This window comes from Mastigoproctus giganteus, chromosome 11, assembly GCF_048544385.1.
Source record: "Mastigoproctus giganteus isolate SK-2022 chromosome 11, ASM4854438v1, whole genome shotgun sequence".
In the NCBI taxonomy this organism is placed as follows: domain Eukaryota; kingdom Metazoa; phylum Arthropoda; class Arachnida; order Uropygi; family Thelyphonidae; genus Mastigoproctus; species Mastigoproctus giganteus.
In genome coordinates this window covers 107,828,390-107,856,294 of record NC_143585.1, presented here as the reverse complement: position 1 = coordinate 107,856,294, position 27,905 = coordinate 107,828,390, and the positions used below count along the sequence as shown (strand labels likewise).

Sequence of the window (27,905 nt, the reverse complement as noted above, 5' to 3'; positions counted from 1 at the left end):
ATCAAACGTAGTTATTAAAGACAAAGATTAATCAAACTGTTCCAAAAAGTTATAATTAATAACATATTTATATTTGTGGTGAATTTCTAAATGAACAATTTTTAAATTAGAAAACATTATCTGTTAAAGAGGCTATGGAAATCAAAAGTGTGAATATTTTGTATTTTATTAGATTTTAATGTTTTCAAGAGGGGTAAATTATTAAGAATAATTTATATACACATATACATATACACTGGTGTTCAAAGAAAGTGCATCATACCTTAAAATTGTAATTGTCGTCCGAATAACATAAGTATATGGCAATATTTCTTACAGATTGCATTAGATAAGATTAACACGTATAGGCGATGACGTAATATTGCATCAGCTGTTACTTTCAGCTATATAAGCATGCTCTGCAAGAGTTGCAGTCATTCCTTGCTTGTGTCAGGATGGCAAGTTACGTGCAGTTGACGCCATGAAGAAAGAGTGCGATTGTGCTTTACGCGAGGAAGAATTTTCTTCCCGTCATATTGTTTATAGTGTCTTGTAATCAGTCGATAGTGAGTAGATTTCTTTCCAAACTGAAGAATACTGCTTCTGCTGATAGGATCTTGATGGATCTTCATAGACATTCTCTCAGATGGGCCAGACAAGCTGTACTTGCTACTGGGAGTCTAAAACGCTGATGGAACTGATATTTGGGTGACACTCAAGCCAAGTGGACCCAATTTTGGCAAAGTCAGGACGGTCTGTGACAACCAAATCCTCTGCTTGCACCTTCATGATGGTGGGACTGTTAGTAATCCTGGGTATAACCCCTATGCACAAGCACACTGTGGGTGACTACCCAGGTGAACCAACCTAAGCAGGGAGTCGACGTGTGGCACCCACACCATAGAGGAATGCCGCCCCTCAGGCAATACTAGGTGATAGATGACTCATCAACCGGTGCAATACCACCACTTTGCTTATTGGAGGCTTGAAGTGGTGGAACCCACGTTTAGTCTCCAGATCTAAGTTCCGGTCAACCCTTCCCCATCTCTTCCATCATGCAGTATGACTGATGACTTTTGAGGTTATGTTGGACATCATGGCGAGATCCAACTTCCTTACATTTCGAGGGTACAACTCTAAAATGGTGTTCGCAGGCCAGCTGCTAGTTAGTACACTGGAACGAACCTATTGGTAACACTTCAGGAGGCTTCTGGATCAGATAGTGAATGGAGGGAGTCCGAGTAGTGTGTATGCGGGGAGGCATTGTCGAGGCCACGTTATGTCAATGGTCAGGGTATATTCTTACCCACATCTTTGATACAGGCAGCAGGTGCACTCTATATCCAAAGATTTCATTACTGAAGTAATGAAATTTTTGGATATAGAGCATGTTTCATACAGCATGTTTCCCTCCACACTTTTTCTTACTACCATGAATTGTCAAACTAATAGAGTAAGCTTATCTGTGAAAAGGTCTAAACCTCCCAAATACTTCCTAGTTTATTTTGCAAATATATGTGGTCTCAATTGTAATCTCAATGATGTCCATTTCCACTTGCAGTCCAAACCCCATGTACTTTTTCTGACAGAATCTCAGTTATTGGTTGATTTAACTACTGCTCATCTCAGTTGCCCAAATTATTCACTGTATGATTCCTTTCGCCTCAAAGGTGGTACTTGTGCAAATGTTCGTTCCGATATTCCCTGTCAGAGAACTTGGTAATTTGGAATCTCCTCTTTTCGATCTTCTCTGGCTTAAAATCTCTCTACCTCATTGGGTCAAATTCATTTGTTGTCTCTACCGTTCTTCCAACTCCACTAATCACTTGGAGCTCTTCGACTTCCTCTCTTTGCAACTTGACTTTCCAGTCTAATTTTCCTTGATAATTTTAATGTTCACAACTCCAGCTGGCACCTCTGTAGCCAGGTGGGCAGGAGTGGCAGTGCGTAGCGCACGCTTCTTGATTAGACTGGGGTTCAAGCCCGTGACCACCAAATACGGAGGATGCGGTAAGGTCAGGGAATGACCACCGCATATCCTTGCAGTAATATGGCTTTAGTTGCTAATGCTCCTGAAAACCAAATAACAACAACTCCAGTTGGCTTCCATTTTCTAGTCACACTGACCCAGCTGGTCTGGTCAAGATGCTTTGTGGAGCCTTTACCTCATGGCTATGTGGCTTTGTGGAGCCTTTACCTCATGGCTATGTGGCTTTGTGGAGCTTTATCTCATGGCTATTCCCAACCTAGTGTTGTTTGGCATTACAAAAAGGCAAAATGGGATGACCTGCTAGATTTCTTTTCTTTGGATTGTACTACTGTTTCAAAACTTCTGATGTCAACGTTTGCTCAGATCGTGTCAGTGAAATTATTCTTGCAGGAATGGAATCCTTTATCCCACACTCCACTTTAAAATCTCATCCTTTATCTAACCCTGGTTTTCCAATAAATGTGCTAAGGCCATTCAGGAGAAGAATGTTGCATATCGTAATTGGTTTGTTTCCAATTCTTCAGTTTCATTTTCTGCCTACGCCAAAGCTCACAACAATTGTAAAGCAGTTATTAATCAGTCCAAACTAGATTTTGAACAGGCTAAGAGTAGAAAACTAGCTTTTTGCCCTAATGGTAGCCAACCATTCTGGTCTCTTGCCAAAGGTATTGGCCACAACTTTTGCCCATTTCTGTCAAAACCAGATGGTTCTATTGTCACTTCGGCCAAGGATAAAGCTGACCTGCTAGCATCCCATTTTTCTTCCAACTCATATATTAATGATCTTGGTAAAACACCTCCCACCATTCCCAACACAGTCCATTCCATGCCTCCTGTGGTTTTCCATCATAAGGATGTCAGAATAATTTTGACAAATCTTGATGCTAAGAAAGCTCCAGATTCTGATGGTATTTCTCCACTTGTTTTCAAAACCTGTGCTCCTGAACTTACTCCTGTTCTTTGCTGCTTTTTCACCTTTCTTATTCCAAAGGTGTTTTTCCTTCTACTTGGAAATTTGCTCATATCCAGCCAGTTCCTAAAAAAGGAACTGGCTGGATATGAGTCCCATTGCAATTACTTCTACTCTTTCTAAAGTAATGGAGAAATCAATTAAACGCCAACTCTTAAACTACCTAAAACCTTCCGTCTGATCAACAATCAGCAGTATGGATTCTGTCAGTGTGAACACTTTCACTGCAGCTCCGCAAAATTTTTCACTGAAAAATTTTGCGGAGCTGCAGTGAAAGTGTTCACAAGCCAAGTGTTCACACGCGATGTATATATGTCAGTTGAAGTGGCCCCATGTGGGGGGAAAGGCAATTAAATGGATAAGGCAAAAAGTCAGCAGAGGGAGAAACAAAAACTAACTAACAAAGGAGTGTGGATAAGACACTAAACTTTATTTTGTAAAATATTTTTAATATTTTTAAGATATAAAATAAAATAAACAAAGACAGGACAAAACAAATAACATAATACCCCCGTATCTCGGCTCTCTCCTTTGGTCACCATTGACTTTCAATGCGTTCCGGTCCATACAGACAGTAAGTTTTCTTGTTTTGCCCCATCTCTTAGATTTCTTTGATTTTATATTTCATTCTTCTTTTTCCACAGGATTCTATTGGCATGAACTTATTTATTATTATTTTTTTTTTTTTTTAAAGTTTATTTATTCTTTTATTCTTCCTTCTGGTTTCTGTCGGGTCGGCTATGATGTATACTTTTTATGCGTACATCATAACAGAAACAGAGACCTGGCTTATTGCAGTGGCTCCTACAATTTTTGCTGCCGACCCCCAGATGAAGTAGTTAAAGTCCTAGGACCCACAGCTTTAGGTACTTACTATAATTATGCTTATATTAATTGCATTTTATTTCAGGTAATTTGTTTTTTAGCATACAGGTTCTATCAATTCTTCCATGGTTATTACACCTGATGATAGCTCAACTCCCCTACCAAATACACATACACTATTTACCTTTTTGTCTATATATATATATATAAAACTAAACAAAAAAAAAATATATATTATAAACTGTAGGAAGTAAGAGTAGGAGACCGGCAGAATTACTTAACAAGTACAAGACAATGCCAAAAAAAAGCTGTGAGTTAGGGTTGAATTTGAAAGTGTCTGCAATTCTGCCCAGACACGATAGGAGGGAGTATATGATGAGAGCCTTATCGATCAGTTCAGCTCTGGAGAGATTGTGCAAGGCTCTAGGGGTAGAATTTTTCTCAGCCTGGTCTGTACTTGTTAACAGGAGAGACTGCTTCTACACTTGGGATACACTTAAATAGAAAGGGTGCAAGAATATATGCTGATGCTATTGATGTAGAGTTAGGTGGGCCGGAAAACTGCTAGCTTGGGGGGGGATACAGGAACTAATAGATTAACAGTAGCTGCTGGCAGAGATAAAAGTGATTCTTGCACTACTTCCATTTAAATGCAATTTTTGTACAATTATAAGAGGAGTTTACCTCAATATTGAGTATTACAGCTCTGATTCATACTATTAAATGCAATTGAGCAGCAGTCTGGAAAGCAAGGCAATGGGAATTTCCAGGACTGCTGGGAGTACCATAGTGGAACAAGTAAATACTTGGGATGTGTTAAGTATTTTCACTGAAAATACTTAGAGTAGAAACAGGTGTATGTATACTTGCATGTACACCAATGCTAGGAGTATAGTTAATAAATTCAATGAGCTTGAAGTGCTAGTCAAGACATCAAAGGCAGATATTGTGGGATATCAGAGACATGGTGTCACACAGACATAAGCAGTGCAGAACGGGAATTTGGGGAGTACAATGTGTACAGAAAGGATAGACAGGACAGAAGGGGAGGAGGGGTTATGCTGTTAGTTAAGAAACACAAAATCTAGGGAAGTGCCTCCAGTTGATCTGGGTAGACAATGCAATGTTGAGTCTGTTTGGTGTGACATAAGCACTAGGAAAGGAAAAATGAGAGTGTGTGTGTTATAGACCTAATGAACCTGATGAGTATAATGAGAAATTGTGCAGAGAAATAGAGTGGGCCAGTAAATTAGTGTGTGTCTTATAATGGAGGGTTTTAATTTCCTGGATGTTGACTGGAATTTGTGCGTTGGTCACTGACTCACTAGCAAGGCTTTTGCGGATTTATTGATGACTGTTTTCTACAGCAGCATGTTCGGGAGGCAACTAGAGGGAGTAATACTCTTGATCTGATTATCAGTAGTGATTCTTCATGCTTCAAGAATCTGTGCCGACCGGGCTAGCCGAGTGGGTAAAGTACCTGCCCGGCAACCCAAAGGTCGCGGGTTCGATTCCCGCCTTGGGCTTGGATCAAAGTACTGCAAAAACCTTGGGAGGTGCAATATGGCCACAGAAGCCGATGCGCCAACAACTACCAAATCAAAAAAAAAAACTTCAAGAATCTGCAGATAAAGGAACCACTAGGTGGCAGTGATCACAATGTGCTGAAGTGGGATTTACTCAAAGAGGTAACTACCATCAAGGGTAAAGGGAAGGGTTTTTGCTTTTGTAAAGGTAACTACAGTGGTCTGAGACACTATTTAAATTTTGTACGGTGGAGCCAACTGATGATGTTACGAACAGCGAATTCAAAATGGGAAGCATTCAAAGAATTAATCGGCCGTCTCCATAGCCAGGTGGGAAGGAGCAGCAGTGCGTAACACACACTTCTTGATTAGACCAGGGTTCAATCCCATCACCACCAAATACGGAGGATGCGGAAAGGTCAGGGAATGACCACCGCATATTCTCGGAGCAATATGGCCTTAGTTGCTAATGCTCCTAAAAACCAAATAACAACAACAACAACAAAGAATTAATCTTGGACGCTACTAGGCTTTTCATACCAACAAAGAAATATTGTTCAAGATTTAGGCCTAAAAGGATGTCAGATAAACTAATTAGACATGTGACAGAGAAGAAAAATGCATAGGATACGTATAAATTAACATGTGACACAGAAGCTTATGATAGATATAAGCTGGTATGTAACCAAGTTACAAAGGAGATTAGTCAGGCGAAGGCAGATTACGAGAAATCTTTGGCAAAGGATGCAAAGAAAAACAACAGAGTTCTTTACTTAGGTATACTCTAGAAGAAAGGGGGGGTGAATCAGATTGGTCCACTTGATATCGATGGTTCAACTGTTGATGATCCTGCTCAGGTAGGTAACAAACTAAATGAATATTTTGCATTGACATTCACACATGAGGAGGTATTCAGGGAGGGGAATGCCAGAGGTGTATTCAACTCTTGTAATAACTGAGAGTAAAGTGGAGGAGAAATCATTGAAGATAAACACAAGGAGGACACCTGGAGTGGAAGGAATCTATCCAGTTATATTAAAGGAGGTGGCAAAGGAAGTAAGCATACCCTTAGCCATAATTATGAGAGCTTTCTTGGACTCAGGGGAGGTACCCATGGACTGAAGATGTGCAAATGTGACCCCAATCCACAAAGGATGATCAAAGGGAGACACAGGGAAATTAATAGAGGCACTGGTTAAAGAAGCATTGCAGGATCATCTAGACAAGACTTCAATTATAGCTTGGACACAGCATGGGTTTGTGAAGAGAGGTGGCAAATTAAGATTAACATTGACAAATGTAAAGTACTATATATGGAAAGCAGTAATCCCAGAGTAACATATCAACTCTGTGGTGCCATACTGACAGTGGTAGAGAATGAAAAGGACCTGGGGGTAATTGTGCAAGCAGATATGAAGTTTTCTGAGCAGTGCAGATGGTCTGCAAGAGTAGTTCATGGTGTCTTGTCAGTTATATACAGGAATTTTTCTAGCAGGGATAAGGAGGTGATTATCCCCTTGTATAAGGCAATGATCAGGCCACACCTTGAGTACTGTATACAGGTCTGGAGACCTCATTTTAAGAAAGGTGTAGAGCTGTTGGAATGAATACAGAGAAGGGCAACATTATTAGTGAATTTAATAATTAGTGTATTCAACTCTGGCAGTAAGCTAGATAATCTTGTAATAACTGAGAGTAAAGTGGAGGAGAAATTATTGAAGATAAACACAAGAAAGGCACCTGGAGTTGAAGTGCTCTTACGAAGAAAGGTTTAAGTTTTGCAAATTACAGTGTCTGGAGACTAGGCACCTGTGAGGTGATCTGATTGAGGTGTATAAATCCTTGAATGGTTTGGGCATGCTCAATGTGGATGGGATTCTTCCTCTTGCTCAGAATAATCGCACGAGAGGGCATAAATTCAAATTGAGGAAACACAGTTGTAAGATAGATGTGCAGAAGTTTGCCTTTAGCCAGTGGGTGGTTGATTGCTGGAACAAACTTTCATCTGTTGTTGTAGAAGTTGATAGCTTAAATAGATTCAAGGCAGAACTTGACAAACATTTGGAGTGAGTGGATGGGTGAAATAAGGGTTTTTTTTTTTTTGGCTGATGCTATATAAGCTTGCTTTCTTGCACCATGTGCCTTTGCTAATGCTAAAGAAAAAAGTATAAAAATAGAATGCAAGTAGAGTGAGAATGCGGATTATGAATGAAGTAAATTTGTTTCTCCCACCCATTCCTCGCCTGGTGGTTTCTTCCATTGCCAGCTAACATATCCCATCCCCGGAACGGGATGTGCAGTTTGACCTTCCTACCTGATTCGACAAGACATGGACCTGACAACCATCACCGACAAAGACATACTGCAGCCTTGCTCCCAACACTCCGTTTGATGCTCTGAACTGGGTACTCTAACCCGGTTCCATTTAAAATCCCATCCCTAGGCAGGGGAGGGAGGAGACGAATCTGTCTCCTCCCCTCTCTGCCTTCCCCATACTTCGCCTGGTGGGGCTTGTCCCCACTGACATCTTTGGGGATACCTACTCTGTCGTCTTTCCTTCTACCTGTTTCACCCTAGTCTCTAGTCTCCCCCACCCCCACTAACTATACCGACCTAGCACACCCTTAACAATGCCGCCACCTTAACAATGCCGCAATCTACTGGGTGCCTGACCTGCCTCCTCTTGGCAAAGTGTGGGCAATGGTGAGTCCCGATAGAGGCCCAATGGCTAAATGATCAGAGAAACAACAGAACATAACACTACATAACAAACCACTCCCCACACACTTTTTAAATCTCTGGCCTCCACAGAGTTCTGTGTCACTTACAAAGAATACATTGCGGAGATGGGGGAACCCCCGGTGCTGTCAGACAACTAACACACTTTGCAGATCCAGCCAAGAGCAATATACACACTAGAAATGTGAAAGTTATTTTTGGTGTATCTATGATAAAATATGCATTCAAAAATGTCATTGTGTATTAATGTTACCTTAAAATTATCAGATGCAAAAATGATATTAAATATTTTTATAAGTTTCTGTTTAAATTTAGTACTGTAATTAAAATACCATATAGAGAAATATTAGAGTATTTCTGTATATATATCTTGATTCTATCTTCATTCACCTTCCACAATTCAATGTGCTCTGTAAAGGAGAAGAATATAGTCACAAACCTGAAATGTTGTGAACATACAAGAAGATTTACAGCACAGATTTCCAATATTGTCTTTCATGAAAACCTTTGCAATATATATTGGGCTAAAAACTTTTCATTCTTCCCCCCCCCATATATCAAGAATTGTGCCTTGTTTATGAAATTTTATTTCTAGTTTATTTACAGCATAGCACATTAAAAGTTTGCATTTTTTGTCTGGCACTATCATGCAGTAATTTTTTCATAAAATATACCAATTGTCTTATATATACTGAATTTTTGTGAATTTTAGTGGGAAGTGAGAAATTATCCTCATAGTTTTGGAGAAGCTAGCTTAACAGTTAATTTAATTTAATTTTTTTTTTTTTTTATTATTATTATTTTTTCTTTCTGATTGGAAAAAATGCAGTGCCTCAAAGGACATTGACTTCTGATTAAAATTTTCACTATTGATATGTCAGTTTATTTTCTTGCAGGCACAAAACAAAGAAAGTGGAAGGTTAGCAGCAGCAAAAATTTGCGAACTGAAAGGAGAAGATGACCTTGATGATTTTACCGTTGAAATAGACATTTTAACAGAGTATCGACATCACAACATTGTAGAACTTCACGAAGCTTTCTTTTATGAAGGAAAATTATGGGTATGTCCATTTTTATTTCTTATAGTTACAAGGGTGAGTGAACAAATAATGGCAATTTTGATATAAAAAGAACAATTATATCAGATAATAAAAATGTACTTTTTATTAATTTTCAATATAATCCCCATTGTTTTCAACACACTAGTTCTAAATTGGTACAAGCAATTTTATTTATTGTAAGATGAACTTTATTTTATCTAGCCAGAATAGTCTATGAATGCTAATTGTAGAAGTGAGGAGTAAGACATAAAATCCTTGTCAGCCCTGACCGAATGTAAAATGATGCTTGAAAAGTCAACATAGATAGATGTCCCTCTATATTAACTTAAAATTTTGACAGCAGTAATACACAACAATAATCTGACCGGAAGAAATTTCAAAAGTGAAAAAAAACTCTTCAAAATGCAGGGAGATGGTATATCTACATGACTCATGCCGAAATTGGTGAAATTAGAGAAAGAGTAAAGTCTGTTTAATAGTGTGTATGGAATTGGGCATCACATATTATTATAGGAGAAATGGAAGTATGTGGGATTAAGTAGAATGAGAAATTTAGCTGCTGATACCCCATTTCTTTTGCTGCAGGGCACAGCAATGGGTGAAGGAGGAATGTAATGCATAGCTGCCACTGCTCTGGATTTATGACAGAGACTCCATCCTTTTAATTGTCTCACTCTCATAATACACTTGGTAAGAGAAAAATAATTTCTCCATCTTTTCGCAAAAACTCATTTTTTTTTAGCAAAAAAATAGTAATACTACTTTAAAAGTAGAATTTTTAAAAAAATTAGGTAAATTCTGCTTATTTTTGTTAATTAATTCACCTCAGCTGTGCTGGTCTACATTGTGAAATAGAAACAGTGGATTATCTGTAATGTAGAATCATTTCATAGTGCTTATGTGGTATCAAGCTAATTAATTGTCTTTCAGTAAGATACCAAAGAAATGGATGTAAAATTTCAGAATTTATATATATTCAAGTAGGGCTAGATTTTGTGTGTTCATAGGCCATAGGCACTTTTATTCAAAAATGTGCTTAAAAAGGATAAGGTGTTTCTTCTATTTTAATACTTTGACTGAGATTCACATCAATTAACGTGACTCAAGTTTCAACTATTATAAATGATAAACCACTTCAATTGACGGAGCCACTATTGTTTCTAGAACAACCACTAGATAGCATATGCATATTAATTGAAACTCCTAGAGTCACTCACACACATATTGTCTCAGCTCATTTTTTGTTAGTCAGTAAACAGTGAAGAGAGTAAAGTATGCATTCCCCAGTTCAGAACTGTTCTATATGTAGAGTGGTAATAAATAGTGAACAAGTGTGTCACGTTTTAAAAGAACAGTGTGAATTTTAAAGGAAGATTGGTGAACTACATTTTTATATTTTGATCCTATAATTTACTTTGCTGACTGAGCATGACTTAACCTAAAATGTCTATTGGCTATAAGTGGAAACACAAAAATCAGATTATGTCAAAAGAGAAAAGAAAAGAAAAGGCTTTGAGTAAAATCAAAAGGTCATTGCTGAAATATATAAATGTTCCACAGCAGTACCAGTTGTCAATCAGAAGATTTCAGTGATGGCATTCATATGCCTAACTCTACTGATGAAGGAACAAGCAAAGATCAAGTTAATATAGAATTAGAATCAACCCAGTTAGATTCCATGGTGTAGATTGATATAACTGCAAATCAGAATGGATCAGAGCCCGTGAGTGATTGAAGTCCCCACAAAACATTGGTTATTGTTTCCCTATGAGGTTTCAGAAATGATCTGGCTAAGTGGGAAATAAATGCAGATCTCATTCATTATCATTACTTTGCACCGAATGTGCCATCTCGAAATTTGGAATGCAATTTGAAATCAAAGTCTAAACATTTTGGCAAAAAACTAAGGTGTGCATGAAAAGGATTTTTTATAGAAAAATGTGTAGTGGCAAGGTCGTTAAAACAGACTGGCCAATATTCTCAGAATTTACAGAAAAAGCGCATTGTTATGTGTGTATAGTGTTTAGAGGCAGGCTTAGTGAGTTATCTCGTCAATTTCAAATTGAATTTGACCACTGGAAAAATGCATATACAAGAATCATGGCACATGAAAAATCAAAAGAACACTTCACCTTCCGTATCTATTCTGCTACTTATCTGCTATTCCATATCTGCTACATATCTACACGTATAGCCACAGCAGCTTATGCACCATCAAACCCCTATAACAACAACATATCTACATATTCACTGTTAATTCTGCCCAAATTGACAGTGAATTGCAAATGGAGAAGGAAAAAGCAAGTAAACAATGGACTGAAGTTTTAAGAATAGTAGTTGCGGTAGTTAACTTTCTGGCAGAAAGAGGTATGACTTTTGGTTGTGATAATGAAGTAAACAATCATAACAATGGCAACTTCTTCGGGTGCATTGATTATCTGTTCAATTTTGATCTTTTTTTGAAAGAACATTTAAGGAAATATGGAAATCCAGGAAGCGGAAATGTTTCTTACTTTCCTTCAACCACATATGACGATTTATCAGTTTATTGGGTCAAAAAATTTGGTGCAGATCACATCTGAAATTAAAGAAGCCAAATAATATGGGATCAGCATAAGTTTCAACCCCTGTGTAAGTCACACAGATCAGTTGTCAGTCATTATTCTTTGCGTATCAAAAGAAGTACATGAGCACTTATTAATGTTTGTTCTTGTTGAAAAGCATGATGCAAAATATCTTTTTGATATGGTAGCATCTTTTCTTCACAAACATGGAAAAAAAGTAGTAAAATAAAAGTTTTGCTTGAATATCCAAGCCACATTTCAAGGAAATCAACAAACTGGTAGTATGCATTCCATGTGCTGCACACAGCTATAATTTAGTAGAGACTGTCTGCAGAAAGCTGTTTGACCCATTAATTTTTCAGCATTTTACAATCACTGTACACATTCTTTGCAGCCTCACCACAAAGATGGTCTTAATTGAGAATGATGTAAAACACAATCTCGGCCAAAAGTCTGTCGGAACGCTGGAGCTGCAAAATTAATTTGTTATACTAAATTATTTTCTATAAGTAGCTTTATAGTTCTAGTTAAGCCCCGTGGTTTATTTTGATTTTATATAGCGATTTTGAAAGTTAATACTAGTGTCTGTAGATCTCACCGTTCATAACATGCTGCCGTTGTTATACAATATTATTTTATTATTATTATTAGCAAGGAAGTCTGAGGCTTATGCTGCACAAGCCAAAAAAAAAAAAAAAAAAAAAAAAATCTGAATTATCCCGAGAGAGAGAAGTAGAAGGGAATCACCAAGAAAGAGAAGAGTGATGATATCCAACTCAGGACCCTGGGTATGCCAAGCCCATACTCACCAGATGTGAGCCTCTGGGGTTGGAATAGCATAACATAAATTCTGAACTTCATAGCGTAAGGTTTAATGTAAAACTAGATAGCGAAATATGTAGCACTGTATTAGAAATCTGTTCGCTTAGTATAGTATTATCAATTAATGAGCAAAATTTATTAATCTTATCTTATTTAATTAATATTATTAAATTACATTGTTAATTAATTTATACTTAAACGGAATCATGACCTAGACTAGAGCAGCAAAGCAGCGGGTACAAAGTAACAGGAGTGCCGTGGTCTCAGGGGAGAACTGAAGGGGGTGATTCTCCAATGCATTACAGTCTAAAAAAATGTGTGAAATGTGAAATGTTTGCAGACCTTTCTAGAACAGGACATGATCTAGTCAAGGAGGAGGATGTCTTTGTGTGTGCTAGGTGCAGAGACTGAAGAAATTAGGTGCCAATTCAGCAGTATTTTGCCTCTACAAATAGAGTATTTTGAGTATTTTGCCTCTACATTCACACATGAGAAATTATTCAAGGAGGGGAATGCCAGAAATTTATCAAGCTCTAACAGGGGGCTAAATGATTTTGTGATAACTGAGAGCAAAGTGGAGGAGAAATTGTTGAAGTTAAACATAAAAAAGGCACCTGGGGTAGATGCAATCTCTCTAATTATATTGAAGGAGGCAGCAAGGGAAGTAAGCAAACCCTTAGCCATAATTATGGGAGCATTCTTAGAGTCAGGGGAGGTCCCCATGGACTGCAGATGTGCAAATGTATCCCCAATTCACAAAGGGGGCGCAAAGGGTGACACAAATAATTATAGACCTGTTAGTTTAACTTCTGTTTTGGGGAAAATAATGGAGTCACTGGTTAAAGAGGTGATAGAGGATCACCCAGACAAGGCTGCAGTAATAGTTCAGACACAGCATGGGTTTGTTAAGGCAAAATCTTGTCTGACAAATTTGATTGGATACTGCAATGTGATCACAAAGGAATTGGATGCAAAAAATAATTTTGATATCATATATTTGGGTTTCAGGAACGCTTTTAATACTGTTGCACATGGAAGACTATGAACAAATGTAAGCAGTATGGCATTAAGGATGATTTGCTGCAATGGATAAAGGGATGGTAGAGTAGGAGACAGCAGAGAGTGGTAATAAATGGACACTGCTCGACGTGGACTAATGTTATTAGTGGGGTCCCTCAGTGTTCAGTACTAGGCCCATTGTTGTTTCCTGTATTTATTAATGAATATCGATGAAGGAATATCAGGCTTAATGTCCGAGTTTGCAGATAATATACAAAGGTTGGCAGGGATGTTAATGACAGTAAAAACAGTATGCTACTGCAGCAGGAACTAGAAAAGTTAGGCAGATGGGCTGAGAAGGGGCAACTGAAATTTAACATTGCCAAATGCAAAGTACTGCATATGGGTAGCAGTAACCCAAGAGAAACGTACCAACTGTGTGGTACTGCACTCAGGGAGGTGGAGAATGAAAAAGACCTAAGGTAACTGCGCAGTCAGATATGAAGTTCTCTGAGCAGTGCAGATGGGCTGCCAGAGCAGATCATGGAATTTTGTCAATGATATATAGGAATTTTATAGAGACAAGGAGGTGATTATCCCTTTGTATATGTCAATGGTCAGGCCACAACTTGAGTACTGTGTTCAGGTCTGGAGGCCTCATTTTAGGAAGGATATAGAATTGCTAGAACTAGTACAGAGAAGGGCAACAAGATTGGTGAGACGAAAAGCTGAAGTTCTGAAAGTTGCAGCATCTGGAGACTAGGCACCTGCAATGTGACCTGATTGAGGTATATAAGGCCCTGAGTGGTTTGAGCAGGCTCAGTGCTGATGGGATACTTCTGCTTGCTGAGAATAAGAACCTGACGGGGCATTGATTCAAATTGAGAAAAGACAGTTGCAGAATAGATGTGTGGAAGTTTGCCTTTACCCAGGCGGTAGTTGAATCCTAGAATAGACTTCCATCTGTTGTTGTTGGAAATTGATAGCTTAAATAAATTTAAGGCTGAACTAGACAAACATTTGGAGTGACCAGATGGGTGAAATGAGACAGTTTTATGTTATGATGCCCTTCTGGATTATTTGGTTGATGTTTGAAATGAAGACAAATTTAATGAATGTGAAAGAGTGGCAAAAAATTTTGTTCCAAATTCTGATTATAGACAGTGCAAATACCAAAAGAGGAAAAGGAAGAGACCATTTGATGAAACGCCAGGGGAATTAGTAGCAGAATTAAGTGCAAAAGATGCATTTCGAATTCTGGTTTTTTATTGTATTGTAGATGTACTAGTCACAGAAATTACAAAAACGCATGCAGCATACAGCATGTTTACATGATACCTTTAGTTTCCTTACAGACAAATCTCTGTCAAAAGATGAAGTTCAATCCAAAGCCAGAGAGTTAGTGAACATCTGTTCATCAGACTTAGAAGAAGACTTTTATATTTTACATTAACAGAACGCAAAGAATCGTAAATAGATCATCCAACAGTGCCGCAGGCCCAGATGGTATTCATTACATTATGATGAAGCATTTACTTGAGAAGGATTTGTGTACCTTGCTGATTTTATACAATCAGATCTTCTCCAAAATTGCCTATCCTTCTTCCTAGCGCCATTCTTTCATTATTGCCGTACCAAAACCAGCCAAAGATCTATCCCTGGTTCAAAATTATAGACCCATATCTCTCATGAGCTGCTTGAAAAACTTTAGAAAGGATGGTACATTCAAGGCTCACTTGGATCCTAGAGTCACAGAATCTCCTGCCAGCTCATCAGTATGGCATTTGGAAAAACAGGTCAACCCTAGATGTGCTCATCAATGCCGAATCTCATATCCGCAGTGCCTTAGTCAGAAAACAACATCTAATCATGGTCAACTTAGATCTTGAAAAGGCATTTGATACTACCTGTCATCATGGTATCATTATGGATCTTTGCCATCTGGGACTTAGGGGCAATTTGCCTAAAATAATTCAAAATTTCCTGCAATTGCGCTCTTTTCAGGTACTATATAAAAATTTACTCTCTACTTCTCACATTCAGGAAGAAGGAGTCCTGCAGGGATCAATACTGAGTTCACCACTTTTTGCAATCCGAGTTCTCAGCATGACAAAAGACATCCCAAAAACTGTTGAAACTTATATGTATGCAGATTCCTGTCAGTATCAATACCATCGAATGGCAGCTCCAACTTGCCATAACTAAAATAGAATTCTGGACTTTACGGAATGATTACTGGCTATCAGAAAAGAAATGCTCTGCCACTCACTTTTGCAAGTGTCGGGCCCTCCATCATGATCATGAATCGCAAATAAACCATACTCCAATATTGCTTGTTTCCACTGTTAGATTTCTTGGACTGATATTAGACTGCAAGCTTAATTTCCAAGTTCTCATCACTCATTTACGAAATATTTGTCTAAAGCACTTGAACATGCTTCAGTCCATCTCATCCATGTCTTGGGGAGCTGATCGGTATACTTTATTGCATATTTACAGAACTTTAATCCGTTCATGCCTAGTCTATGGTTGTCCAATTTATGACTCTGCTAGAAGCACTACTTTACAATAATGGCTGAATGTAATCCAGCACAGTACTCTGAGGGCCGCACTTAGAGCTTTCAGGACTTCTCTGATCCAAAGTCTTTAAGTCTTTATATTGAAGTGCATGATCCCCTGTTACATCTTTGTAGAAAAACACGACTGCTCCACTATGCTGCTAAGATCCAGAGTCCTCCATCACACCCCAGTTGGGAGTTTCTTTTTAATACTAGGTGGGTTTCCTTCTGTGAGAGTAAGCCAAATGAGAATCACTCAGCCTCACTCCGGATTAAAGAGCTTGTTCAGAGTTAGGATATCGACTTAAATGATATTTTTCAGGATACAAGTGCACCTGTTCCTTCTTGGACGTATGTTTCTGCCTCTTACGATATACATCTTCTTCAATGGAGAAAGAATGTCATACCTCCCTGCAATATCAGGCAGATGCACTCAGCTCACTCTACTCTAAACTCTCATGCCTGTAAAATCTGCACTGACGGATCAAAAACTGCAACTACGGTTGGTGCTGCAACAATCTTTCCTTCACTTACAGTTAAAGCCTCACTATCACTACCATGCAGAGTCTTCACTGCTGAATTATACACCTAATCTCTTAGCACTTAGTAAAATTATAGAGCTTTCAATCTCATCTGCCATAATTTACACAGACTCCCTCAGTGCTGTCTCTGCCATAAGGAAGAATTTCTCCTTATGGCAGAGACATTGAAACAGATTCATTCCCAGCTATTCTCCTGCAGTGTGTCCAATCAGTTTTTGCTGGATCCCTAGCCATTCTGGCATTCTCAACCCACTCTCTCACAACATCCTCAGGTTCCTTACACTGAATATAAATCTGTCATGTGCAAAAGCGTTCTACAATAAATGGGCACAGACCTTTAAAAGTAATACCAACAACAAACCAAACTTTACCAGTTAAAAGAAGATCCAAAGCTGTGGCTCTCTGGCTTCCTATGAAACAGACGAGAGTAAGTGGCACTTCCTCTCGTCTGTTTCATCGGAAGCCAGATGAGAGGAACAGACGAGAGGAAGTACTAGCAAGGCTCAGAATTCAACACACTTATCATATTCATCTCTTCCCAATATTGGGAGAAAACTCACCTCAGTGCTCATCCTGTCAGATGCAACTTACGGGCATCATTTTCTGGTTGATTGTCCCTTACATTCAACTATCCGGTCAAACACCTTTCAGTCTCTCTCCGTGTTGAATATATTAGCATTAGCATTACTTGAGGCATATGATGCAAGAAAGCAAGCTTATATAACTGATGCTATATAAGCTTGCTTTCTATAGCAAAAAAAAAAAAAAAAAAAGCTTCCCATTTCACCCATCCGGTCACTCCAAATGTTTCTCTAGTTCAGCCTTAAATGTACTTAAGCCAACCCAACAACTTCAACAACAACAGATGGAAGTCTGTTCCAGCAATCAACTACCTGCTGGCTAAAGGCAAACTTCTGCACATCTATTCTACAACCGTCTTTTCTCAATTTGAATCTATGCCATCTCAGGTTCTTAATCTGAGCAAGCAGAAGTATCCTGTCAGCATTGAACCTGCTCAAACCATTCAAGGCCTTATACACCTCTATCAGACCACCTTGCACTTGCCTATTCTCCCCCCTCGACGTGGGCACCTGTATGTGGTGAGGGGACCTCCCAGTGACGCTGCTGGACTCCCAGACTAGCATCACTGGGATCCAATGCCCACAGCTCAGGTTCCAGGCTTACATCAATGGAATCCGGCGTGTTTGCCGTGCGCTGCGACCCGTGGAAATTAGGAAAGGGGGATCCTAGTGGTTGAGAGGCCCAGCTTCAATACACCACTTTGCCCCTGCTTCGACAAGACGGGTGGTCCTGGAAGGCCCGGCTAGGATCAATCGGCTGGTAGGCTCGCCTGCGAGGGTCAACCGTGTCAATGCCACGCCCCTACCCTCATGGTCCGAGGGACAGGATTCAGGCTGGCGGCGGTGCGGGTATAGTGTCTGGGTAGCCCTGGTGTTCCACTCCCGAGCGCATTTATTGCATGCCGGGTAGTGGGTGTCCCTTTGGGCTCCATGGTGGGTGGGGAGCCCGGGCACTGAAACATATAAAAACTCTATGAATCCTGATAAACCTATTTCTTCAGGTGGCCCCAACCCGGTCCCTATCTGAAACTTTAGAAAAAGATACTGATAGCATTATTGCTACAAAAAGGCAGCGAACAGAAATATCATCAGGGCCTGTTCCAAGATTTTTAATTATTCATTCTACCACAGAAAAACCGATTGGCAAAATGTCACCCTTCTTCATACAGAAAGGGTTAGATGGGTTAGCAGGGTCACCCAAATCGGTTAAGAGGCTCCGTTCTGGAGACCTCTTAATTGAAACCAAAACTGACAGGCAGTCTGAGCAGCTACTCCGTGCAACATCAATCGGAGGAGTACCCATAACAGTGACACCACATAGAACACTCAATTCATCGAGAGGTGTCATTTCGGAATGGGACCTTCTCGACATAACCGAGGAGGAAATCTGCTTAGAATTGAAACCACAAGGAGTTACTGCCGTTAAGAGAATTACTGCTCAAAGGGATGGAAAAATTGTTAAAACCAGGAGCTTTATCCTGACTTTTAACTCTCCTAAACCTCCTGATGAGATTAAAGCTGGATACATTAATTGTTCAGTGCGTCCATATGTTCCGAACCCTTTACGGTGTTTTAAATGCCAGAAGTATGGACATTCTCAAATGGCCTGCCGTGGAGTCCTTGCATGCGCTCGATGCGGTGCAAAGGACCATGAAACAACAGCATGTTCAGCCGCAAAACCACCTGTATTAACTGTGAAGGCGAACACCCGGCCTACTCACGAGCATGCCAGAGGTGGAAAGAAGAAAAAGAAATTCAACGGCTGAAGGCAGAGCTAAACATATCGTACCAGGAGGCAAGGAAAGCAGTGAAACCTCTCAACATCAAAAAACCTACCTACGCCCAGAAGGTAGCAGGGAGGTGTTCCATTGGGACTCAGACGGATATGTCCGTCCTTCCAAAAGAATCATTTACTCCCATCGCACGTTATCTTTTAAGCTCCCAAAAACCTGCACAGAAGGACCAATCAGCTGCCACTCCTATATCGGTACCTCCCAATGCTGCACAAGTAACAAAAGCAATTGCAAAAGAAAAGAATGAGAAAGGTGAAGCATCCCTTAATACCCAAGAAAACATGGATGTCGAGCAGAAGGAGGTACAAGAAGACTCAGTTTTTGAGCTCTTTGCTGAGCTCCAAAAAATGGACACTGGACAGCGTCCATACTTCCCCAGGAAGGATAAAGCCAAAACTGAAAAAGGTAAGCCCTCAGCACCTTGGAAGCCGCCTGATGGACCCACCAAGCCAAAATAATGGCAAAATAATGCCGGAATCCACGACAGTTCCTACAGTGGAACTGTCGTGGATTCCGGCAAAATACTGATGACATCAAGGCACTCCTGCAAAAGCACAAACCAGCTTGCTTTTGCATACAGGAGACTTACTTAAAGGCAAATGATGACCCCACCATGCATAACATTACCATCATTCGTAAGGATAGAATTGTGGATGGTCCTGCTCACGGAGGAGTCGCAATCCTCATCAGCAACCAGATCCCATTCCAGCCTTTGCAGCTTACAACTAGCATTGAGGCTGTAGCAATTCGCCTTACAGTGGGATTCCTATTAACTGTCTGCTCTGTCTATTTGCCACCTGGGATTGACATCCCCCAGAAAGGCCTTGATGATCTTATCATGCAATTGCCTTCCCCTTGTTTAATTCTTCGGGATTTCAATGGACATAATACTCTGTGGGGTAGTGCTCACATCAATGGAAAGGGACGAGTCATAGAGCATATGCTCACTGACAATGACCTCTCCTTCTTAAATGTGGGAACAAACACCTTCTTCCATATGCCTACCCGTACTTTTTCTACCATTGATCTTTCTATCTGCTCCCCTTCTCTCCTTCCTTCACTTACTTGGGAGGTAGAAGAAAATCCATATGGAAGCGATCACTTCCCCGTGATAACCACCCTAACTAGTGGAAGACCGTGTCTGCCATTTAGTTTACCGCGGTGGAAGATTGATCAGGCTGACTGGAATGCCTTTCAACATCTGGCAAACCTTGATATCCGTACAGTCAGTCAGGAGCCAATCAATGAAGCAGTCATTCATGTCACAGAAACTATTGTCCAAGCAGCTGCAATTGCAATCCCAAAATCATCCAGCCGGTTTCCACTATTCCCCAAACCTTGGTGGAATTCAGAATGCACGGCAGCAAAAAAGCACAAAACAAAGCCTGGGGGATATTCCGCCGATATCCCACCACTGAAAATTTAATATCATTCAAATGTGCACGTGCAAAAGCACGTTATGTACGACGTCAGAGCCAAAGGAAATCTTGGATTCGTTTTACATCTTCCATAACGCAGGCTGCTAGCTCAAAAGTAGTGTGGGATAAGATCCGGAAAATGAAGGGAAAATATTCACCATGCCCTTCAGTGATCCTCGAGCACAACGGATGTCCAATTGCAGATCGAACTGCAGTTGCAAATAGTCTAGGGGAAACATTTGCAAAAATCTCTGCAATAAGATCTTTTCCCGCCAAGTTTTTGGCCCTGAAAAAGAAAGTTGAGAAAAACCCACCAAACTTCTCTTCAAAAGGGCTTGAATCGTATAACAAGCCCTTTTTACAGGAAGAGTTAAATGCAGCACTTTTTCTCACGCATGCAAGTGCTGTGGGGCCCGATGACATCCACTACGAAATGTTAAAACACCTTTCACCACAATCTAAGGATCACCTTTTAATTCCGTTTAACAGAATTTTTATTCAGAAACAATTTCCGGATTCCTGGCAAAGGGCTATCGTCCTTGCTTTCCCAAAACCAGGAAAAGATCCTAGCAATCCAAGTAACTATCGTCCTATTGCTCTGACAAGCAGTTTGTGCAAAGTCCTGGAAAGAATGGTTAATGCACGCCTCGTATGCGATTTAGAAACAAATGGTCTGCTTTCCAGGACACAGTGCGGCGTCCGAAGAAATAGATCCACTCTGGATCATTTTATCCGATTGGAAACGTCCATTCGTGATGCTTTTATTAAATCTGAGCATTTGGTAGCAGTTTTCTTTGATATTGAAAAAGCGTCCGACACAGCCTGGCGATTTGGAATTTTAAAAGACCTCTATAACTTTGGTCTTAGAGGTAACCTTCCTGTTTTTATTAAAAACTTTCTTTCGAATCGCCAATTTCAAGTCCGTTTAGGATCCACCCTCTCTTGAGTTTTCTCTCAGGAAGAGGGAGTCCCACAAGGATCTGTTCTAAGTGTTACGCTTTTCGCAATCAAAATAAACTCTATCGCAGAACAACTTCCACCCACTGTAAACAATGCCCTCTATGTAGATGACTTTGCTATATTTTGTAATTCATGCAATATAAGGGTCATTGAAAGGCAACTGCACAAAACCATTGATCATCTTACAGCTTGGTCTTTGGCTAATGGGTTCAGATTTTCATCACAGAAGACTGTTTGTGTACACTTCTGTCGCAAACGTAAACTTCATCCTGACCCAGAATTAAGGCTTGGGCAAAATAACATCCCAGTTGTAGCAGAATTCAAATTCCTTGGACTTATTTTCGACAAAAAGCTGACATTTTTACAACACATTCGTCAGCTGAGTGCAAGATGTGTCAAAGGGCGTCAACTTCATGGGGCGCAGATCGTTCTACCCTTCTTCGCCTTTACCGAGCACTTTTTACCAACTTGTCCATTCCAAACTCGACTATGGGTCTCAGGTTTATGGTTCTGCTAGAGATAGTGCACTTCGGTGGTTAGATCCAATCCACCATCAAGCTATCTGGACAGCCACTGGAGCATTTCGCACATCTCCTGTCCAAAGCCTTTACGTTGAAGCAAATGAACCATCTCTGTCTCTTCGACGTAAGCAGTTGTCCTTACAGTATGCCTTCAAATTAAAATCCCTGCCCGATCATCCCACGTGGCCATCCGTTTTTGAGCCGCGCTGGGAAAACCTCTACAACACCCGTCAGACTGCCAACAAACCTTTTGGTATTCGCATTCAAGGGCTGTTGAATGAGCTAAACTTGACGGTAGACAACGTTGCCCAGTCACCAAGGCAATTCTTTCCACCCTGGCATGCTTATTTTCCAACTTGCAACTTCTCCCTTAAGATCTGGGAGAAGGCTACTATACCGCCATCTGTCTACCAGCAACTCTTTGCATCACATAGACAGCAGTATTCTGACTTTCTGCCAATCTATACAGATGGCTCAAAGTTAGAATGTCATATGGGATCTGCTGTTGTGTTCCCTCACAAAACATTATCCTATAAGATCCCACAAGAAACTAGCATTTATACTGCAGAGTTGCATGCAATACAATCGGCCCTAGATCACATTAAAAATCGCGACTACCAGAGGTATATGATTTATTGCGATTCATCAAGCGTGTTACAGGCTCTGGTATCGGTGAGTTTTAACCCTCATCCGATCCTGTCCAGGATCCGGCAGATTCTTTTTTCTCTCATAGAATTGGAATATGATATTCGCTTTTGCTGGATCCCAAGCCACATTGGGATCCGGGGAAATGAATCGGCTGATGCCGCTGCCAAATCAGCCATTTTCCTGGATAATCATTGTCTGTCAGTCCCCTATACAGACTACAGGCAAATAATACGTTCTAAATTACTCTCCCAATGGCAAGATTCTTGGCATGGACAGGCCACAAATAAATTACATCGCATTAAGCCTGTAATTGCGCAGTGGTAGTCCAGTCTACGCAGGGTCCTAAGAGAGGAAGTTGTTCTTGCTCGGCTCCGCATAGGTCATAGTCATCTAACACATTCCTATTTGCTGAGGGCGGATGACCCACCTATGTGCGTGAATTGTAATGTTATTTTAACCGTCAGTCATCTTTTTGTAGAATGTCCTGTTTTTATTGAAGCACGACACTTGTGTTTTACTGATTTTAATAATTTGACTGAGCCATTTACACTCAGTCAGATAATAGGTGACAGAGACAATGTCTGACGTTTTTAACTTTTTACAATTTATTAATTTTTATACAAAGATCTAAGTTTTATGCTTTTACTTTTATGCCTTTTTAACATAATAATTAATTGTTTGACGTGGTAGCCTTTGCTACCAAAATGTTTAATAACATTTTAAATTTGTCTTGCCGCGTTATGGCCTTAGCTGCCAATGCGCCATTAAAAACCAAACCAAACCAACCAACCAGCCTATTCTCCAGATGCTGCAACTTGCAGAACTTAAGCCTTTCTTCATAAGTACACCCCTTTGTTCCTCTCACAAGTCTTGTTGCCCTTCTCTGTAGTCATTCTAGCAACTCTACATCCTTCCTAAAATGAGGCCTCCAGATCTGTACGCAGTACTCAAGGTGTGGCCTAACCATTGTCTTATACAAAGGGATATTCACCTCCTTATCTCTGCTAGCAAAATTTCTATATATCATTGACTAAACTCCATTGCCTGCTCTGGCATCCCGTCTGCACTGCTCAGAGAGCTTCATATCTGACTGCATAATTACCCCTGGCTCTTTTTTATTCTCCACCTTCCTGAGTGTACCACACAGTTGGTACGTTTCCCTTGGGTTACTGCTACCCATATGGAGTACAGGAACTCCCTGACTTATGTAATACTTGATTTACGGAAATTCAACTTTACGTAAGTTTTTTCCAGCCGGTGCAAACTTAAAAAAATCATGGAAACATATTTTGCATCCCATAGGAATAAATGGAGGTATCATGAAAATGTTGTAATGTTGAACCTAATAACACATTGGTTTTTTTTGGTAATTCGTTCCAAGACCTTGGAAGTTGAAATTTTCGCTATACAGTATTACTAAGCTATTTATCTGTCTAAAAGGTCTTTTATAATAGAAATTGCACTACATTTTCATCATTATCATATGTTCCATTATAAGAATCAATTTTGAACACCTTTGTTGGTATTTTTTGAAAACACATTTTTGGAGGTCACTACCAGAAAACAATAAAAACAATTTGCACTTTCTGGTTTATCGGGCTTTTCTATTAGCATAATCTGTTATAAACGGATAGTAAACTCGATTTTATTGCTTTTGCAATAATACCGATAACTGGAATCATGTAGGTTTTTACATTACAGTATTATGGTGAAATGTGTTCCCCTTCACTGAAATCTTGAATCGTATAAAAAACAAATTTTCTGGAAATTCTCTTCATTCCTCTTTATGTATTACAATGAGGAAGGGAAAGCGACCAATGGAAAGTGCAAGTGGTGGCAGTGCCAGGAAACGAAACAAAATTGATTTAGAAATCAAGATGAAAATGATTAAGAAGTACTAAGCAGACAAAGTTTGTCATCTATTGCAAGGGAATTAGGTCTCGCTGCTTCAACAGTGAATATTATTTTAAAGGACAGTGCACGTATAAAAGAACATGTCAAAGGAGCAACACACTTAAGATCAACAGTGATTACAAAACAGTGCTCAGGTGCTATATCGAAGATGGAACAGCTGTTAATAATATGGATGGAAAATCAGATTCAGAAGCAAGTGTCCCTGAGTTCAATGGCCATTCAAGCAAAAGCAAGAAGTATTTATGAAGATATTAAGGATAAGTACGGTGAACCCCAAGCCAAGTTCATGGCAAGCAACGGATGGTTTAATAGGTTCAAGCATAGTGCTGGTTTCCACAAAGTTAAAGTATGCGGTGAAGTTGCAGATTCTGCAGCTGCAGAGAAATTTTGTGATGTGTTGGAAAAAAGAAAAATGCCAGATCGAATGTACATTGCCAAACAGGAAAAGACAATGCCAGGTTTCAAGGCTTCAAAATATAGGGCCATGCTCTTGCTTGGGGCTAATGCAGTGAGAGATTACAGATTAAAATCGCTGCTTGTGTACCAGTCTGGAAATCCTCATGCATTTAAGGGCATCAATAAAGCCACCCTACCCGTGCATTTCCGATCGAACCAGAGAGCATGGATAACAATATCTCTCTTTCAGGATTCATTTAAATACTGCTTCATTCCTGAGGTTGAAAAATATTGTAAAGACAACAATGTTCCTTTTAAGATTCTGCTTCTATTAGATAATGCTCTCGGACATCCTATGCATCTAGATGATTTCAATTCCAACACAAGTCATATTTCTACCGCCAAACACGACTTCGCTCATCCAACCTATAGATCAGGGTATTATTTTGTATTTAAAAGCATACTATTTACGCAAAATATTTGCTCAGGCATTGTCTGCAGTAGACAATGAGAAAAATTTTACGTTAAGAGACTTTTGGAAATCTTACAGTATTTACCACGGCATCTTAAACATTAATAAGGCCTTGGCGGAAATTACTACAAAGTTGTTTAAATGGCAAATTTTTTTTTTTTTTTTTTAATTTCCAAAGTTAAAGAAGGAGCTGCAAGGGAAAATGTTTCCAGTCTTCAGAAAAGTTAGACTTTGGAAGTGATTTTCAAGCTCATGGTCAAAAAGTGGCTTCCACCATGTTTTTGAAGAATGGTAGAAATGTTGAAGTAAGTGCATTTCATCAAATGGGGACTATTTTGAAAAGGATCAGCAAAATATGGACGATTAATAAAAGTACATTGTGAAAAAAAAAAATTATGATCATTATTTATTGAACAGCCCCTTGTACATCCATCATAAGACTAGAAAGGAATCGTAGATGTTTTGTTCCTACAGTAAACAGAAATACAGTTAGTCATGTTATATGGAATAAAATCAGACAATGCATTTGGAAATTTCTTTCAGTTCCAATTCACTAATAAACTGGAATGAGCAAGATATTGCCAAATCTGAGAAAAACATATTTTGTTGGTTTCCTTTGCAAATGTATCAGCATGCTTACTAACCTTTCAAAAGATAATCTGTAGTTGAAAAGTATAAGCTACATTTAATACCAACTTCCATATAACCAGCCTTTCATTATAGAAGAACTGAAAGAGTCTCTGACAAGTTGCGATAGAGTGCAGCAGGACCTGATGCAGTTCATTATTAAATGATTCAGCGAGATAGTGAAAAATCTGTAAATACTCTAGTAATGGCAGATGATGTAAGAAAGTAAGCTTATGCCATCAGCCAAAAAAAAAAAAAAAAAAAAAAACCCTTTCATATTACCTGCTCATCTCCTAATTTATCAGTTTATCTTGTTCTTTCTTGAATTCATTCAAACTGCCCACTTTTACAACACCAGGTAGAAGATTGTTCTAACAGTGAACTAATTGCTGGCTGAAGGCATACTCTGCACATCTATACTGCAACCATCATTCCTTAGTTTGATTTCCCCTTTTGTGGTCTGATCACGAGGAAGAATTCCATCAGTGTTGAGTTTACTCAATCCGTTCAAAGCCTTTAAACACCTTAGTCATATCTCCTTATAGGTGCCCAGCCTCCAAATGCTGCAAGTTTCACAACTGAAGCCTTTCCTGGAAAGAAACCTTTTGATCCCCTCATTAATCTCACCCATTCCAGCAGATCCATGTCCTTTCTAAACCACATCCTTTACTTCTATTTTACTATAGAATTTATATGAATAACTATTATTCAAACTCTTGTCATCATTCTATAGCAGGGGTGGCCAACAAGTCGATCACGATCTACAGTCGATCGTGGCTTTAATTTTGGTCGACATGATGAATTTTAAATACTGCCACTTCTGACTTATGTAAGAGTCATGTTCCGTGGAACTCTATGTAAGTTGAAATTTCCCTAAATGCTTATGCAGCACTCACAACTATGCATGCTGAATTTGATTGAAGCAAAAAGGAAATGTTCGATGAACATGTAAATAAAATTATTTATTAATTTTTTTTATCTCGTGCACAGAAAAAATTACAAAAAGAGAGAGGAGACAGACATAACATCATCAAGTTTTACCTCTTGAGCATCGTTGCCAGAATTAACTCTCCAGCTGATAAGCATGCCGCTGCAGAAGTTGAAGGCTGTGGAGATTTAGAAGGGGTTTTTTCCTTGAACCTATTAAATCACCCGTTGCTTGCCGCAAACTTGGTTTGGGGTTCGCTGTACTTATCCTTAATATCTTCATAAATAATTCTTGCTTTTGCTTGAATGGCCATTGGATTTAGGGGCACTTGCTTCTGAATCTGATTTTCCATCCATATTATTAATAGCGTTTCCATCTTCGATATAGCACCTGAATGCTGTTTTGTGATCACTGTTGATCTTAAATGCATCGATCCTTTAACATGTTATTTTATATATGCACTGTGCCCTAAAATAGTATTCACTGTTGAAGCAGTGAGGCCTAATTCTGTGCAGTAGATTACAAACTTTGTCCTGCTTCGTACTTTTTTATTAATCATCTTTATTTCTAAATCAATTTTGTTTCGTTTCTTAACACTGCCAGCACTTGCACTTTCCGTTGGTCCCTTTCCCTTCACCATTGTAATAAGTAAATAGGAATGAAGAGAAGATTCTGAAAATTTATTTTTTATGATTGAAGATTTCAATGAAGGGGAGCTCATTTCACTATAGTACCGTAACGTAAAAACCCACAGAATTCGATATTATTCCAAATGCAATAAGATCAAATTTACTACCCATTTATAATAGATTCCACTAACAGAAAAGCCCAATAAACTGGAAAGTGCAAATTGTTTTTATTGTTTTATGGTAGTGACCTCCAGAAATGTGTTTTAGAAAAATATCACAAATGCATTCAAAATTGCTTCTTACACTGAACATATAATAACAGTGAAAGTGTAGTGCAATTTCCATTATAAAAATGACCTTTTAGAGAGATAAATAGCTTAGTTATATAGTGAAAATTTCAACTTCCGAGGTCTTGGAAACAAATTACCAAAAAAAAAACAATG

General features: G+C 39.2%; 1 protein-coding gene across 1 annotated transcript in view; it reads left to right on the top strand.

Moving 5' to 3' along the window:
- LOC150078339 (serine/threonine-protein kinase 10-like) overlaps positions 1 to 27,905 on the top strand; it is a 387,198-nt gene that overhangs the window by 6,678 nt on the left and 352,615 nt on the right. Inside the window, exon 2 of the mRNA XM_090385108.1 lies at positions 8,926 to 9,090. Within this exon, the coding sequence (XP_090241234.1) occupies positions 8,926 to 9,090 (165 nt within the window). The remainder of the gene's footprint in view (positions 1 to 8,925; positions 9,091 to 27,905) is intronic.